We start from the raw sequence: 17230 nt of genomic DNA, 5'->3' as shown, positions 1-17230 counted from the left end.
TCATCTGCTGCCACCGCCCTGGCCACAGGCCGGCCCACCGGGAGCGACCGAGCAGGGGAGGCAGCCTCGTATGTCCCAGACACGGTGGCCACAGGCCAGCCCACCTGGATCCCTTGGGGGAGGCAGCCCCGTGTGTGCCCAGCCACCACCACCAGGGGCCAGCCCACCTGGCACCTACCAGGCAGGGAGGTAGCCTCCCGTGTGCCCCAGACCACAGCCACGGCCCTGCCCGCCCCAGCCCTGCCCACCAGGGTACCCAAGACGAAAGGCAGCCTCACCTCCGCGAGTCACTCAGACACCCAAGCCCTGAACAAGGAGCCCCAAGAGGTGGGCTTCCCCTTTACCCAACCCTCCTCCCCACCCAGCCCAGTAAGACCCCTTGGAGGAGGGTCCTCGGCCCAGACCCCGGCTCTCCGAACCGGCTCCCCCACTCCCATTGGACAGAGTGTCCACTCACAATGTTTTTCAAACCCACGTCCCCGCCCCGTCCGAGATGAGCACCCACTTTTTTAATGCCAAACTATTTTTATAGAGAAAAGGGGTCTTTCTTAGTGCACTTGGCCTTTCCAGCTCCAAGCTCCTTTAGTTTCCAGGCCTGGTCAGCGGGGCCCCGCGGAGACCAAGCTCCAAGCAGGGGCAACGCCCAGCCAGCTGGTGGCCATGGGTCCCTGAGGTTTTGTCCACACAGGGGGAGTCAGAGGGAGGGGGCAGGGAGGTGTTTTTAGAGTCTATTTTTCAGTGTGGCCGACACGCGCCCCATCCACTCTATGAGCGCTTCCGGGGTGCCCAGTGCCCCGTGAGGCCGGGACGGCGTCCTCTGCGGCCGGTGCTCCTCCCCCCTGCCATTGTCCTGCTCCCCGCACCACCTCACTCTACCTCAGACGTGACGAGGCCCCCACCCCTCCCCCCGCCCCCTCTGCTTGCTCCCACATTGTCTGTGACGCATGCCCTGTCTCAGCCAGTCCTGTCGTTGTTGGCACCCCTTAATAAAGATATGTGAGCTCACTGGCATCTGCGTGGTTTCTCCTTTCCGCCGGAAAACTTAGCCCTTGGTCACAGTGCTCAGTCAGCAATGTGATCTCTCCCACCCTGACCCCCACCCCGGGCCCCAACGGAGCAAGATGGCGCATCTGATTCCGTAGACTGGCAGCCCTGGGGACCGGACGGGGCAGTCCTGCTGTGCCCTGTCAGGGTTGCTCTGGTCGGCATTGGCTCAAAGGCAACTGGTTCTTGGGGTCCTGTCCACCCTTGCTGCCCCTGCATCTAAGTCACTGTCCCAAGCATGAGTCCATGACTTCCTCTTCTGGACAATTCTGAGGCTGCTTCTGGTACCCTATTCCCAGTACCCTAGACAATTTCATGGCTTTTCCTGGTACTGTATTCCCAGTATCCTAGACAATTTCGTGGCTGTTCCTGGTACCATACTCACAGAACCCTAGACAATCCCATGGCCTGTTCCTGGTACCACAGACAATCCCGTGACCGCTCCAGTACCTTGTTCCTGGTACCCTAGACAATCCTGTGGCCACGCCCGTGTCCTGCTTTCACTCTTTCTTGCACCTCAGATGTGGCCTCTGCCTAAAGACGAGGAAGCGCTGGCTCTCAACCACAAGGTCAGTGGCCCAGACCCACAAGCGCTGCTCAGGAAAAAGTCGAAGTCTCAGAAGCCCTGAGTGGGCCCCTGCGGGACAGAATCGGTTTGGTGGCTGTGGGTTTGGTTTGGGGTTAAACCAGATTCGTGCAGGGGCCCACTGGTGACAAGCTCACTCAGAGTCCAAGCTCACTCAGTCTCCAAAGGTCCCTGTGCGGGGTAGGTGCTGGGCAGGCGGGAGGGTGGGTGCCACGGCCAAGCACCACCCTGGCCTCTGCTGCTGGTGCTGGGGACCCGCTGTGCTCTGAGTCATCCCCTGACGGACAGCCTTCTTCTGTGGGCTCCTCCCTGACGGCTCTGCAGCGTGTCGGGGGGGGGGGGGGCAGTCCTTTCCGGGTTCACAGGGAGCGGTGTATCTGGGCTGGCCTGCTTCTTCCTTTCTGGGGGAGTCTCAAGCTGTTGCTGCTTTCATAAAACGTTTCTCGGCCACATTCTCTCTCTGTCCTCTCCTGGAGCTTCCGTCTAGCCACCGGCCGACTGTCTCGGTCACCCCCGCCCCCTGCTCTGTCACCTCGCTCCTGTACTCTCCACACTGTCTCTCCGGGCTGTACTCTGGGGTTTGTGCCCCAAACACTAACTCCCTCAGCCACGTCCCTTCGCCTGCTGCTGACTACAGCTGCCAGAGATAACCGCTTGTTGAAGTCTGTCACTTCATAGGAGTTCTATTTGGTGACCTGGCCCACCTGCTAGGCGATATTTGACAGGAGGGCCCTGGTGGGGTAGTGGTTATGCTTTGGGCTGCTAACCTCTATAAAGTCACCAGTTCAAAACCACCAGCTGCTCTGAGAGAGGAAGGCGGGAGCTTTCTACTCCCGTGAAGAGTTGCAGCCTCAGAAACTCGCTGGGCAGGTAGCCTGTCCTGTCGGGCCGCCGTGAGTCAGCACCAGCTCTCCATGGCATTGGGTTTGAGGCTCGCGGCTTGGTTGGGTTTTGAGTTCTGTTTCTCCCGGGTCTCACACACCTGCCCTGTTCCTGCATGGCCTGGTCCCTGCGAAGCTTGCTCACTGACAGACGCCCAGGGAAACGTACTGGGGGAGGCTCCAAGCCTGGGGCAGGCCCCGCCCCTCCTGCAGAGACTGACCCCGGGGCACCAAGGTTCTGGTCTTGACCCCTGCCCGCAAGCTTAGGGTGGCCCCAGCACAGTCGGCCTCTGGTCAGTGACCCTGCTGCCCTCTGCTCACCACCCTCCCTGGAGGAGAGAGCGAGAGTGAGAGAGAGAGAGCGAGAGCGACGTTCTCAGGTGTGTGTGTGTGTGTGTGATGTATCCTGGGGATGGGGGGGGGTCCTTCGTATGGGCGTGTGTCCTCTCTGTGTGTATGTGTGAGTGTGTGCTGTCCTGGGGGGGTGTCCTCGGGGTGTGTGTGTGTGTGTGTGTGTGTGTGTGTGTGTCTCCTCGGGGTCCAGAGCCCCTTTTCTCAGAATGGAGGGAGCATGCTCGCTGCACAGAGCTGCCCCTGTGGGTTCACAAGGAGACATGGAGGATCCGTAGAGGGGCATCTCTTTCTGCCCTCGATGAAGCCAGGAGAGCCAGGGACTGATGCTAGGGTCCTGGCCCTCATGGAGACCCCACAGTACCCCTGGAGCCTGAGCTCTGAGATGGCTGCCGGATGTCAGGGAGCAGAGCCAGGGCCTGGGTGGGGGTTACTCTCACCTGACTCCCAGGGGCCACCCATGAGCTGCCCTCGGATGCTGTACACTTGACCCCGACACCTCGGTCACCTCAGCTGGGCAAGTGTTAGTGTGGTCTTTCTGACTCCTTCCTTGACCCCTCGACCCAGGCAGGCAGAGCCAGCCATGAGCACTCCCTCAGCCCAACACTGCCCCTGTCTCCCCTGGAGGCCCTGTGCATCCCCACCTGGGCACGAGGACCATGCAGCTTCTCCTCAAGTGCCGGGGACCGCGGTGACCCATTCCCAGATGACGGTGGGGCCTGGGGAGGCAGGTTAGGAAGCAGCCAAGTGCAACAAGCCCCTAGGCCTTAGGTGCCACAGGCCCCTCCTCGGAGCTAAGCACACAGCCTGGCGTTTCAGGAGCCAATGGCTCCACCACAAGGACACCCGGCCTGGCGTTTGGGGGCCTTGGGTGAGGTAACAGGTGAGATGGAGACCCACAGGCTCCGAGGGGGCTCTGTCTCTCACCCTGATGGCTGTCCAGTGGCCTGCGGGGCCCCAGGTCATCTCAGGGTGCTGTTTACAGCAGTGGCTCTCACCCTGGGGGTCATGACCCCTTTGGGGGTAGAACGACCCTTTCACAGGGGCCCTCCAATTCATAACAGTAGCAAAATGACTGATGAAGTAGCAACGAAAATAATTTATGGTTGGGGGGTCACCACAGCATGAGGAACTGTGTGAAAAGCCATGGCATTAGGAAGGTGGAGAACCGCTGGTTTACAGAGACAACTGGCAGAGGAAGGGGGTGGGGCATGCCTGTGGCCCGTCCTCAGAAGAGTTGCCTGAAGGTGGGAGCAGCTGTGCCATGGTGGCGGGGGTGGGGCTTGGGGTAGGAAGTAGGCATAGTCAGGCCCTTGGGGAGCTCTGGGCACCCTGAAACAGCAACAGAACATGTCCACAGCACCCCCAATGTTGGCACAGGCGGCGGAGGTCTGGGTGGCGTCAGCTTCGAGCGCAGCGAATGGCATGGTCCTAGGTTGCTCCCTGGACTTCCCTGCCCGTGTGTGTGTCCAGCAGACCCGGCCCAGGTGCCAGGCGAGGAGGCTGAGGCCCACAGAGGCCCCATCAGCAGGCGAGAGGGCGGGGCCTGAAGCCATTTCCAGGCGTCAAACCCCATGGCGTGTGCTCTGCATGGGACAGGGAGCCCGTCCACCGCACCCAGCACTCAGGCTTCGCCTGCCGGGGCAGCCTCCATTGCCTTCCTGAGTGAGGGCGGGCTAGCCTGGCACGGGCACTGGCAGCACACGCCACCAAGTGACTCCACTCTGGTGAGAGAGCACCTGGCCTCTCAGACCCGGGCTAGTGGGAAGGCGGGAGGGGGTGACTAAGAGCACGACCCCCAGGGCAGCAGACAACCCACCTGACTCACTGCTGGTGCAGTGCCGACCCTCTGCCAGCCAAAGTCACTGTCGGCTCCGATCCACAGTGACCAGAGCAGGGAGAGGCGCAGGACGGGGTGAAAATAAACCTCGTATTGTGGTGTTATTTCCCTCCACCCCTCCTTCTCTCCCCCAACCCTCAAAGAAAGAATTAAACTCACTGCCACTGAGTTGATTCAAACTCAGAGAGACCCTATCGGACAGGGTAGCGCCCCACCCCCATGGACTTCCAAGAAGATAACTTTTCACAGCAGTAGAAAGCCTCTCTTTTCCTTCGCCGTGCTGGTGGCTTTGAACTGGTGGCCTCAGTGGTTAGCAACCTGAGGCCTAGCCACCACGCGCCTCAATCAATGCTCCTGATCGCCAGCCCTCAGCCAGCAGGGGGGCCACAGGGGCTGGGCTAGGCGGTGACCAGGCCCGAGTGAGCCCCGCGCTCCTTCTCGTCCAGGCCCAGGCCCTGCGCCTGGAGAAACTTCTAGACAGAGCCTCCCTGGAAGATGCTCGCAGCACTCACAGCCGTGGACCGTGAGGCTCAGAGACAGCAGGGGTTCTCCCGGGGTTCCCAGAGCCCCAGCCCAGAGGCCGTCCCATCTCCTGGCCCCAGCATCCCCCCATTGCCCCATGGGCTGGGAGGGGACAGAAGCAGGGCCCCCACAGGCAGGAGCTCAGACAAAGTCCAGTGACACAGGCTGCATTTATTGACGTGCTCTAAGTGACTAGGCCCCACACCCTGAGACAAGCGGACTTAGGTCCCCACTGTACAGATGGGGAAACTGAGGCCTGGAGAGTCCTGGAGGTAGGTCTGGCATCGGAGGGGGCTGGGCAGGCAGTGTCCCAAGCATCTGCCATGGGAGCTCAGTGCCAGACTTTCACGGTGCCCTCCCAGGAGCAGGTGGCCAGGGCGCAGGGCAGCACCGGGTGGAAGGTGACGCCAACGCAGGCCTGTGCGTGTCCCTGCCGCGCGCATGCCCGGCTGGCTGTGCGGAAGTTGTACAGAAGGATCTGGCCGTCGGCACTGCCTGTCACCAGCAGGTCCCCATCTGGGGAGCACTCACAGCCCACCGAGTAGCCTTCCACCTGCGGGGTGGGGACATAGGGGGTGGGCAGTGAGCAGGCGGCACCCAGCAACACACGGCTGCCCCACGCAGACCTGTGAGCTGGCTGGGATGTGCCCATATTCTCCTGGGGGACAAGCTGAGACTCTAAGAGGGAGAGGGGCCACCCAGGAGCTAGGCTTCACACACATACCTGGCTGAACTCTGAATGGGGCAGATGCCCCTTCCTCGCCTCCCTCCCAACCTCTGCTCTGTCCATGCGGGCAGGCATGCCCAGGCCATAGGGCCACCAGGGACAGAAACCAGAGCTGCCCACCCAGAAGCCCTTTAGGGGTTGTCAGAGGACGGGGGTCCGGGACAGGCATACCTTGTGTCCCTCGTAGCGCCGCCGCCTGCTCATGCGGTAAGGCCACACGGCAGAGAAGAGGGCCAGGTAGTTGCCATTGGTCTGGGCCAGAAACACTGGCTCCCGCGGGTGCAAGGCGAGGCTGGGGCAGGTGTACCTCTCCTGAGGGGGAGGAAGCCACAAACAGGATCAGGACTCAAACCTCTGCCACCGACAGACCCCTGCCCCGTCCTCGGCCCAGCTTTACTCCGGGAGCCTTTCCTGTGGCTGTTGAAACAAATGAGCACACACACAGACACTCCGCATTCATGATGTGGCCACAGTGGAGGGAAGAGGTCCCCAGGGGCTGCTGGGCGAGAGTCCGGCATGAGTAGGGAGGTGGCTGCCGGGGGCCCAGGCAGAGCCTGCCCTTTGCCCTTTGCAGCATGCACCCCGCCTGCCCTTCTTGGCTCTGGGCGCTGGACTGGGGCGCCAGCAGATACCCAAGCCCTGACCCTGGGCTCTGTGAACGCGACCTGGTGTGGCAGAAATGAAGGGACTTTGAGGGGTCATAAGGTAAGGACCTCGGCATGGGGAGAGGCTGCTGGCTTATCAGTGGGCGAGAGAGGCAGTCACATGCATGTCCAAGCAACAGACTCTGCCACGGGATAGGTTCCACGCACAGCACCCTGGAGGCCAGGGCAGAGCTGGGATCCCATGGCTGTGACCCTTTATCTCTCCCCGGAGGGCAACTGGTTGCTCTGAGGTGCTAGCCCTGTGGTGGGCAGCCCAGTGCACACACAGCCTCAACGCCCCCAGGGCTCCTGTATGCATGTACTCTACGAGAGCCAGGTGGGCACGCAGAGGGGAGGGCAGGGTTGGAGACCGGGCTGAAGAGTAAGGTTACGCAGCCAGGAGCCAAGGAATGCCGGTCCCATCGCAGCTCCCCTGGAGTCTCGAGAATGTGGGTGAACTCTGCCAACAGCCTGGCATCGGCCCACTGCACCAGATGTGCACTCTGACCTCCAGAGCTCTCAGAGGATAAACTTGTGTTGCTTCGGGCCACCAAGTTTGCGGTGACTTGTCATCGCGGTCAGGCACACGGGAGGAGGCAGGGTGGTGGCCTCCTGGCTGGGCACAGCCATACAGACTCGTGCGCGACAAGCCTGTCCTCACCCGTGGGGTCCTTGTGTTGCCGCGGCGCCACACGCTGGACACAGACCCAGCTCCGAGAGCAAAGTAGAGACACCGGTGCCCGGCAGAGACAGGGGGCCATTATGATCAGCTGCCTCCGTGGCCTGGCCCTTCCGGCCCCGACCTGTCTCCTCCTGGCCTGTCTTCACGGTGGGCAGCACGAGGACCTGAGGGGAGGCCTCACGGGGTGTTTTCTCAGGGCCCCTTGCAGTGAATGAACAGCAGGGAGGCAAGAGGCCGGTCCATGTCTAAACCTGATCGACTCTTTTCACTTAAAGCCACGGTGGGAAACGGGTGTTGATGGTGGTGACAATAATGGTGGTGGTGACAGTTGTGATATGGACTGGTGAGGGATAGTGCTGGTGGTGGTAGTGGAAGTAAAGGGAGAGCTGGTGGAAATGATATGGGTGGTGGTGATGGTGGTGGTGATGGTGGTGGTGGTGGTGATGTTGGTAGTAGTGGTGGTGGTGGTGGTGATGTTGGTAGTAGTGGTGATGGTGGTGATGGTGGTGATGGTGGTGATGATGGTAGTAGTCGTGGTGGTGGTGGTAGTGGTGGTGGTGGTGGTGGTGGTGGTGATGGTGGTGGTGTTGATGTTAGTAGTGGTGGTGGTGGTGGTGGTGATGGTGGTAGTGTTGATGTTAGTACTGGTGGTGGTGGTGGTGATGTTGGTAGTAGTGGTGATGTTGGTGGTGGTGGCGGTGATGTGATGGTGGTAGCAGTTGGAGCAGTAGTAGTGACAATAAGGATGGTGGTGGTGGTGATAGTGGGAGTGGTTGCTGTATCAGTGGCGGTGACAATAAGGAAGGTGCTGGTGGGGAGGTGTCACTAACTGAACACTCTTGGAGCCTGGCACGGTGCTAAGTGCTTTATAAACATTGTCTCTCATTAATTCCCCCAACTACCTTTGAGGTCGTTCACATGATCGCCCTGAATTTGCCAAAGAGGAAAAGAGGCATCAAGGGGCTGGGCCTTGAGCCTGGGCCTGGGCCTGGGCCTGGGCCTGGGCCCCAGTGGCAACTGTGAGCTGGGTCTGGGATGGAGGTGCTCTGACTCGGCGCCCTTCGCCAGCCTCGTACTTCACAGCACCTTCCAGAGCCGGGAGCTGGTGCCCAAGCTGACTGGTTGCCAGGTAGGCGAGGGTGGTGATGAAGGCAGTGTGGCATTACCCAATAGGCCAGGTAAGCATGGTTGACTTGTGCTTATTTACTACTCAGTAGTGAATATCCCCATGTGTTTTTGAACCCCATCTTTGTGAAACTGCTCCCTACAGACCAGTAAGTAAGCACAAGGTACCCTGTGCTTACCTGTCTTCCAGTGCACTCGCCTGAGAGAAGGGCCAAGATTGAGTTCACAGGATCCTGCCCTCCCCTTGCCCCCACCTGCCCACAGTCCCACCCCTGCTAGAGCAGAGCCCTCCCCACAAGAATGGGATGGCCCAGAACCCCCAAAGGGAGCTGCTCACGTGGAAAATCTGGTTGGAGATCTTGGCCGATGTGCGGAAGTCCCAGGCGATGATGGTGCGGTCAGCCGAGTCCCGGCTGGACGCGTCGGTGCTGCTCAGAAACTCGGTGCCGTCCCTGAGGAAGAGGATGTCCAGGGTCTGCTGCACCGTTGCCGTGAAGCGTCTCACCACCTGCAAGAGCGGCCCAGGCCTGAGGGCAGCCTGGCGCCCAGCCCTGCCCCCACAGACACCTAACCTCTTGGGGGCCTGTCCTAGACACGCACCCTCAAGCCCCAGCCCTGCCTGATCACCCCTCCCACCCCCACCCCCACCCCCCGCCTCGGGCCCTGCCCTGCCCCCCTGCGGTGCGATGAGCTCAGGTTACAGGTGACTCCTGAAGTCCCAGGGAGGATGGCACTTAGGGAGACCCACGCCCTGCCCAGAGGGGCCAGCACATGACACCCAGAAGTCCAGGGCCCCAGTCTGCGGTCACGGAGGGAGCATGGGTCCTTGGAGACAGGAGGACCAGAGTGCCCGGAGGCGGGCTCCAGCTTGGAGACCCCTTTTCCAGTGCGCAGCCTCGCCACCCACGCTCCACCGCCTTGTAAACTAACGGTGTCAAGGACTGAGCGGGCAGCCCTTCTCTGGGGCGTTTTATGGCATTCCACGCCTGTTCCGTAGTCACTGATCTGGGAGTGGGGCTTCAGGGCCTGGACAAGCATGGGTGCGCATTGTGAAAACAACAGGCCAGAGCAGGAGGGGCCGGCCACTGCCGGTCAGTTTACCAGTGGCTGGGGCGCCACCATGTGGTGGCATCACAAACAGGTGCCCACTTCCTGGGCCGGCCGCTGGGAAAGGGCCGGAGTCTTGGCAAATGGAGAGAAAAACAAATGCATGCCTGGAGTTCACAGCCTCTCTGGTTCTGGGCGAAGCGGGCCTGGCACCCTCTGTCAGAGGCGCTGCGAACCTCGGGCAGAGCCTCGAGACTCCGTTCGAGGGGATGTTCTCAGACCCATTCTCCGGGTGAGGGAGACTGAGGCTAGGGGCCAGGGCAGGGGGTGGGTGCGGGGTGTGGCCCATGGGGCATGGCTGAAATTCCGGCCCCCGGCTGCTTCCCTGGGTCCACACCCTGCAGGTCCGGGGCCTGCTCCATCTTCCTGGGCCACAGGTGGGCCACAGCACACAGGCCATGGGCAAGGGTGGGCTGAGCAGGGTTGTCCTTCCTCCACACGGGGGCAGGTGCTAGGGACAAGGAAGGGAGTGGGAAAGGGAAGACCGACCACACCTGCCCTCGCCATCTGTGCTGGGCACCAGAGTTCACACAGCCTGCCCCTCACCCCCAAGGCGGTAACGGGGACAGGAAGCGGGCCTAGGGGCGAGGGGGCGGGCATAGGGGGGGTGGGAGGGGAAATGACCATCACAGTCTGGCGTAACTTCTCCAAATCCACCATCTGGACTCCCAGCACCAAGACCACACCCGGCCCAAACACCACCCCACTTCTCCCCAGGTCCTCTCCGACACAGGTCAGGGGGAGTGCAGTCCAAATGCCGAGGGGGGGCTAACACGCGCCCCAGGGGCGGCCTGTGCCTCCTCACTGAGAAGGGTTTGAAGAACATCTTGCAAAACAGCACGCCCATTTACCCAGCGAGAGGCACACCCAGCAAGCCCAACTCAAGAAATAAAGTAAAACTCAAGAAGCTACAGAAGGTAGCTTCACTGCCATTAAGTCGATGGCAACTCCTGGCGACTCCGAGGGGCAGGGTGGAAGCGCCCGTGGCTTTCCGAGACGGTCACGCTTGACAGTAGTAGAAAGCCTAGTCTTTCCCGAGTGACTATGGACGGCCGCCCAGCAAGTCGCCACTGCCTGTGCTGAAAGCTACACCGCTTCTAAAGATAAAGCTGGGAACCGACCACTGGTGTGTCAGTAACGGACTGCAGAGATAGGCTTTGGTTCATCCACCCTCGGTGACTACCCAACCGTTACCAAAAAGGGGGCTGGGGGAGGATGCGGAATCTCCATCCGCTGGGCGTGCGCTCCGGGTCCATGAGGCTAAGCCCAGAAGTAGTGCCCAAGAGTTCAACTCACGGCTGCCGAGTCGATGCCAGCTCACAGCGACCCTGTAGGACAAGGCAGAACTGCCTCTGTGAGGTTCCGAGACCGGAACTGTTTGTGGGCATAGAAACCCCCTGTGTCCCCCCAGGCGGGCCTGGTGGTTTTGAACCGCTGACCTTCAGGATGGCCCCCGACGCGTGGCCACGCAGGCATGGGTTCGGTCCTGCGGTCGGTGGGTGGCTGCTGTGAGCCCTCTCCACCACGCGCTAGTCTTCCAGCCGACTTCCGCAGGACCGTGCTGGGCAGGGGGCAGGGGTGGAGTGCGCTGCTGGTCTGGCTCGATGGGAGGCAGACGGGGCTGCTCAGAGGGAGATGGTGCTATTTAGCGGGGGCGGGGGGGTCCAAAGGAGAGTCTTGACAGATTTTCTCGAAGGATGCAGGATGATCATGGGGGCTTGTTTATGGAGATGTTTTCGGGCGACTGGAAAGTGTATTCATGAGGGAAAGGCCGCGAGTTGCCATGAGGAGTCTTCCCCCCCCCCCCCCCGCCCCCGGCACGACACCAAGCCGTCCATTCTTGGAAGGTGGTGAGGGCTTCCTATGAGGTTGACGGGAAAACCACCCCCCACCAGCACCACCACCCACAGCCGGACCGTGCCCTCGAGCTGGTTTTTTGTTCTCCAAACCCAAGACTATTTGAAAGCGCGCCCCGCGAGCCTCTTGGAGCGGGGCTCATTGAAGCATGCTTCAGAAGTGGGCACGGAGCGGGGAGGCCCTGTGGACAAAGACTCGCTTCCCGTTTTTGATGTTTTTCTTTAATAAGGGCTTTTTTATTTTGTTTTATGGCAATACTTTTTTATTTATTGTGCGCTGAAACGAGGGAGGGGCGGGGAAATGGTGGGTAGTGTGCCACTGTTGAAAGACACAGAAAGGAGATGGTACCAATACATGCACTCGCATGTGTGTGTGTGTACTTAAGTTGTTGGTTTGTCGTATGTGTGTATCTGTGTGTGTATCTACGTGCATCTATGTGCACATTCAAACCACGTTTCTGGTCGATCGTGCGTACGTGTGTGTGAATAGACAATGAGATGGCCTAGAGAGCAGCGTTTCCCAAACGGGTGATGCCGCCCCGGGTAGCACTGGGCTGATCCCAGTGGGCGGCAAGCACAGGTGCACTTTCTGCAGGACTGGGCGATAGTACAGCGGTTTTCACTGGGTGGGGGTGGGAGATGCTGAGTTGGGGTTTGTTTGTTTTTTTGCTTTTTTTCTGAAAAGGGGAGTGGTTGGGAGCCTGTGTTTCAGGGGTCGGGAAAGAAAAGAATGTGGGGAAACGACACAACTTACGGGAGGCGGGAGGACGCCAAAAGCTGAACCAAGAACAGGAGACTAGACAAATTCAACTTTATCGACACTGAAAACGTTAGCTCTTCTTGGTATTCTGTTAACCCACCTGCTGGGAAAAACAGGTGCCTAGCACCCCTGTGTAATGCCACTGTGCAGCCAAGATCCGTAAACGCAAACCAGCAAAGTCACTCCCAGCAACGCTAGAGCAAGTTCTTCAGAAAGGACACGAGATTAGAACTCAGATCTGAAGGGACAAAACGCAAGCTGAGACGAGGACTGAAAGGGAAAAACACTGCATCTATAATAGTTCGAGTTTTTGTAAAGAGATGCATGTAGCGCTTGAGTATCGCAGCGTGTGGATGGGTCTTCAACATTCGAGGTGCCAGCATCAACAGTACGGACCACGTGAGCTCATGGAAGTCAACTGCAGTGAAGTTTCAATCTGTCACCTGGGTAATTCAGTATTAACTCTAAGTAGATTGGGCTCCCTAACGAGGCATGCTATCATCCCAGATCACCACTGAAAAGGCAATGCAAGAATTAAGAGGCACCGAGTCTATGCGGCGAAGTAATTTCAGAAGGTTAGCAATACTGATGGGGCAGCACTGTGCACTAAAAGTGTAATCGATTTAATTATGCATACAGAAATTGCTGGATTAGCAAACGTTGGTTTTCCCTTTATGTTTTAATGTTAAACTATTCTATTGTCAATTAGGTGGGGAGGGTTACATTTCAGGTCATCGATTCTGCATTCAGCAACGTAAACTACTTATCAAACTTTCCAGTGGCTCTCCCTGCCGTGCCCCACCCCCACCCCTGCCTTGATTTCTCTCTCCATCTAGTGGAATACTGTCTTCCCCTTCACCCTGGTGACCGCCTGACTGCCTCCTAGACTTAGGTCTCCCTTCCTCTCCCCTTCACCCCGGCCCCAGCATCCCCTGGAAACTGTCAGACTGTGTTTCTTTGGGTCTGCAAATCGTCTTGATTTTTCCTTTCTGACCGCCATCTCATACGATATTGGTCCTGTGTACTTGGCTCATTTCACACAGCACGGTGTTCTCCAGGACCCCAGGCCTGTGGGGCGCCATCGTCCAGTCGCTGTGCTTCAGTGACGCAGCGTCCCACTGCGTGTGGACCAAGGCCGACCTTCCAGGATGGGCACTGAGCTGTGTCCCTGTGCTGCTGCTGTGGACAGAGCTGCAGCGAGCATGGGCGTACATGCGGGGCTCTTGCTTCTACAGGCACACACCCAGCAAAGCTTGTTGGGCCGAATGGTACTTCCCAAGTTTTTCAGGGAAGCTACGGGCCACTTTCCACAGTAGCTGTCCTGTTCCACAGCCCTGCCAGCAGTGTTGGCACCTTTGTCATTATCTGTTACTTTCCGGTGTGTGTGTGTGTGTGTGTGTGTGTGTGTTTGCATCTCTCAGATGGCTAATGATCATGGAGCATTTCTTCTTCTTCATCTTCTTCCTCCTCCTCCTCCTCTTCCTCCTCCTTCTTCGCTGCCTGAATATCTTCTTTGGTAAACCACTCATGTCCTTGGCTCCATTTTGTTATTAGATTTGTCATCTTTTTTTCTTGTTGGGGAGCTGGAGGTTTCTATACATTTTAGAAATTAGAATGTTGTCTGGTGTGTCTTTGCCCATAATTCCCCGGAGGCTGGGTTCTCTATTTACTCTTTTCAAGGCAATATTTTGATGCAAATAAAAATCACTGCTATCAACTGATGCCAACTCATAGGGACCGGCTATAGGACTGAGTTGACTTGCCCCCGTGAGTTTCCAAGAGTGTAACTCTTCCCAGGAGTAGAAAGCCCGGACTTCCTCCTGAGGAGCAGCTGGTGGTTTCCAGTTGCTGATTGTGTCATTAGCAGCCCAACGACCCAGCACTTCACATGGAGGCTAGCTTCTAGGAGCTCGCTGAGTGTACGTGTGCCTGTATATTTCGTGGTACTTGGCAGTCTGTTTATGTGATACCTAAGGCCCTTAAGTTTGTCACTTTTTTCATTGATTGTCTTAATAGTTCTAGGGTCTATGTTTCGGTCGTTAATCCACCTAGAGCCTGCATCTGGAACGAAGTAGGGGCCTGTTTCATCCTTCTGCGAATGCAGATTCCCTTTTGTTACAGAGACTCCCTCTGCCCTGTTGGATGTGTCTCTGCCTTTTGTAAAACATCAGTTGTCGGGCGGGGGGGTGGGGGGGGCGTGGATCTCAGTTCTGTCCCATTGGTCTGTCTTTTGTGGAGCCAGGATCAGGCAGATTGGACTGTGACGGCTGTGTAGTGGGAGGAGATGGGTGTCCTTCTGGGTTCTTCTTCCTCAGTAGTCGTTTGCTTATCCCGGGTCTCTTTCCTTTCCATATAAAGTTGGTGGTTAGCTTTTTCCATCTCTTGAAGAACCGTGCTGGGCTCTGGATCGAGGTTGCATTGCATTTAGAGATTGCTTTGAGTGGTATTGGCGTGAAGTCTCCCTGTCCGTCAGCACAGTCTGTAGTCTTCCATGTTTGTAGATCTGCTTTGGTCTTGCAATAATGTTTTGTAATGTTCTTTGTATAAGTCTTTGGTCTCTCTGGTTCAGTTTATTCCTTCATATTTTATCTCTTGGGTGGCCATTGTCAATGGCATTGCTTTCTTGTTTTCCTTTTCGGAGCTCTATTAGTGTAAAGAAATCCTATTAATGTCTGTCTGTTGATCTCACATCCTGCCTTGTGGTGAACTTTTTCAGTTAGTTTCAACAGTGTTCTTGTCGAGTGTTGGGGGGTTTTCTATGTATAGAAGCAGATTGTCTGCAGTTCTACTTCACTGCTGTGCTGGTGAGTGTTGTGTTCGCTGCTGCGGGTGATTTTACCAAACTAAACACACTTTCGTCCATAGCAACACTACAGGACAGACTTAGATCCATAGCAACACTACAGGACAGAGAAAAACTGTTCTGCACGGTTTCCAAGGTGACGTCTTGACGGGAGCCGAGTGTCCCTCTTTTCTTCTGTGGAGCAGCTGGTGTGTTGGGACTGCTAGCCTTCTGTTTGGCGGCGAAGTACACAGGCAAGGTGCCACCGCTGCTCTGTCCAGCGCCGGCGAGGGTGGCCAGACATGAGGAAAGCTATGGTGCTTCTGACCCCAGGGAGCGGGTGGGGGGAGGAGTTTAATCCAGGGGGGGGTTGCTGTGAGGGGCCGCCGGGGGGCTTCCGACTCGCAGCCAGCCCACACACAACAGGGTGAAATGCCGCCTGGTCTCGTGCAGGCCTCACCGTGGGTAGGTCCGAGCCCATTGTGGGAGCCACCTTTTCATCTCTGAAGTGGCCTTCCTCTTTTTCACGGGCCGTGACATTACCAGGCATGGTGGCCTTTTCCAGGGTCTGGTCCCAAAGGAGAGGAGGCCAAGGCTGGCCATCCTTGCCTCTAAGGAGCATTCGGACGGGACTTCTTCCGAGATAAACCTGTTGGTCGTCTTGGCGGCCCAGTATTCTTCACCAGCACCGTCCTGTACAGGCATCGGTTCTGCGTCGGTCTTCCCAATTCAACGTCTGAGTCCGATGCATGCCCAACATGCATGTGAGGCCGTTGGAAATGCCATGGCCTGGGTTAGACATGCCGGACTAGTCTGCTCAAAGTGACGGCCTTGCTCTGCAACACTGTACGGATGTCTCGTGTGGTCTGTTTACCCGATGAGATGCGCTATTTGATCTCTTGACTGCTGCTTCCATGAGTTCTGACTGTGGATCCTTGACAACGTCAGCCTTTCTCCATGTAACATGATGCTCCCGATGGGTCCGGTTGTGAGGATTTGAGTCTTCTTTACATTGAGTCGTGATCCAGACTGGCGGCTGTGATCCTCAGTCTTCATCAGCAAGGGCTTCAAGTCCTCCTCACTGTCAGCAACCACAGGTGGTCAATAAGCCTTCCTCTAACCCTGATGCTTCATTCTTCTTCATAGAATTGTGTGGTCTTCAGAGAACTAAGTCTCCCTGGTTCTGGGAGCAGCCCACCGGGAGGTGAGGGAGAAACCCAGAGGAAAATTACCTGCGAGAAGGACATCAAGATTCTAGGTGTCACTTTGGAGCGTATCTCTCAGTGGTTCCTGGGCTGTGAATGTGTGGAGCCGGCTCCATGGGATTCATTCCACCCAAAGCCCTGAACTCAAACCTGAGCATGCTCCCCAGAGAAGAGCTAGTGTAGCCGCCCACAGCCATCAAGTGAATTCAGACTCACGGGGAGCCTCAGGGCAGGCCAGAACTGCCCCGGGGGTTTCTGAGACGGTAACTCTTCACAGGAGTAGAAAGCCTCATGGTTCTCCTGCACAGTGGCTGGCCCAATTCATAGCTCACTCCACCACCAGAGCTCCAAGTTAGTAACTTAGTATGCTACAGCAAAAACCTTTCCGAGAACTCTCACAGAGTTCAGAGTCTGCAAAAGAGCTTGCCTACGGAGGAGCAGTCAGCAGGAGTACATACCAGGAAGGCAGCATTTTTAGTTCCTACACTGGGAGGAAGAGGGATGTGACTAGGCAGCAGGGATTGCGACAAGTGAGGGGAAGCAAACTGTGTATGAACAGTTGAATGTAAAACTGATGGTCTGGTCTGTGGACCTTCACCTGAGTCACGCTCAATGTTTTCTTAAATTCCTTAAAATACATACGCCTAGTGGAAGCAACCAGGACAACCTTCTCCTGTGGAATCTGTCCTGCGCATGTGAATGCAATGAATACCTATCACTGTCCCAGAGAGCAGGAGCGCTGGTGGCATAGTGGTTCTGCGTTGGGCTGCTAACGGAGAGGTCAGAAATTCGACAGCACCAGCCATCCCGGGGGAGCATGATGAGGCTGGCTTTCTACTCCCGTGAAGAGTTTCCAGTCTCTGAAACCCGCAGGGGCCGTTCTACCCTGTCCTAGAAGATCGGTGTGTGTCCGGACGGACAGGAGAGCAGGGAGCGCATACCAGCGAGGATGCGGAGGGGGTGGCAAGTGAACCCATGCTGCTACGCTTGACCCCAGTGGCTGCATTTTGCATGTTGTAGTTCATCCATCAAGAGGCACCTTCTCTCTAAGGAGACTGGAAAGTTAGGAACTTTCATTCTGATGTAAGCACTAAAAAAGGATGCAAAGACGTAGAGCC

The 17230-nt window shown here is 57.5% G+C and overlaps 1 protein-coding gene across 4 annotated transcripts in view; it reads right to left on the bottom strand.

Moving 5' to 3' along the window:
- Positions 1 to 5375: 5375 nt before the first annotated feature.
- The window catches only part of WDR25 (WD repeat domain 25), a 166803-nt gene continuing 154948 nt past the window's right edge, over positions 5376 to 17230 (bottom strand). For all 4 annotated transcript variants that reach the window (XM_075531783.1, XM_075531780.1, XM_075531781.1 and 1 more), the window contains 3 exons: positions 8740 to 8910; positions 6123 to 6263; positions 5376 to 5777 (listed from right to left, as the gene is read on the bottom strand). In XM_075531783.1, the coding sequence (XP_075387898.1) occupies positions 5556 to 5777; positions 6123 to 6263; positions 8740 to 8910 (534 nt within the window). In that variant the 3' untranslated portion in view covers positions 5376 to 5555. The remainder of the gene's footprint in view (positions 5778 to 6122; positions 6264 to 8739; positions 8911 to 17230) is intronic.

The sequence above is a fragment of the Tenrec ecaudatus genome, chromosome 14, assembly GCF_050624435.1.
Source record: "Tenrec ecaudatus isolate mTenEca1 chromosome 14, mTenEca1.hap1, whole genome shotgun sequence".
Classification (NCBI taxonomy): Eukaryota; Metazoa; Chordata; class Mammalia; order Afrosoricida; family Tenrecidae; genus Tenrec; species Tenrec ecaudatus.
This window is presented reverse-complemented; position numbering and strand designations above follow the sequence as displayed.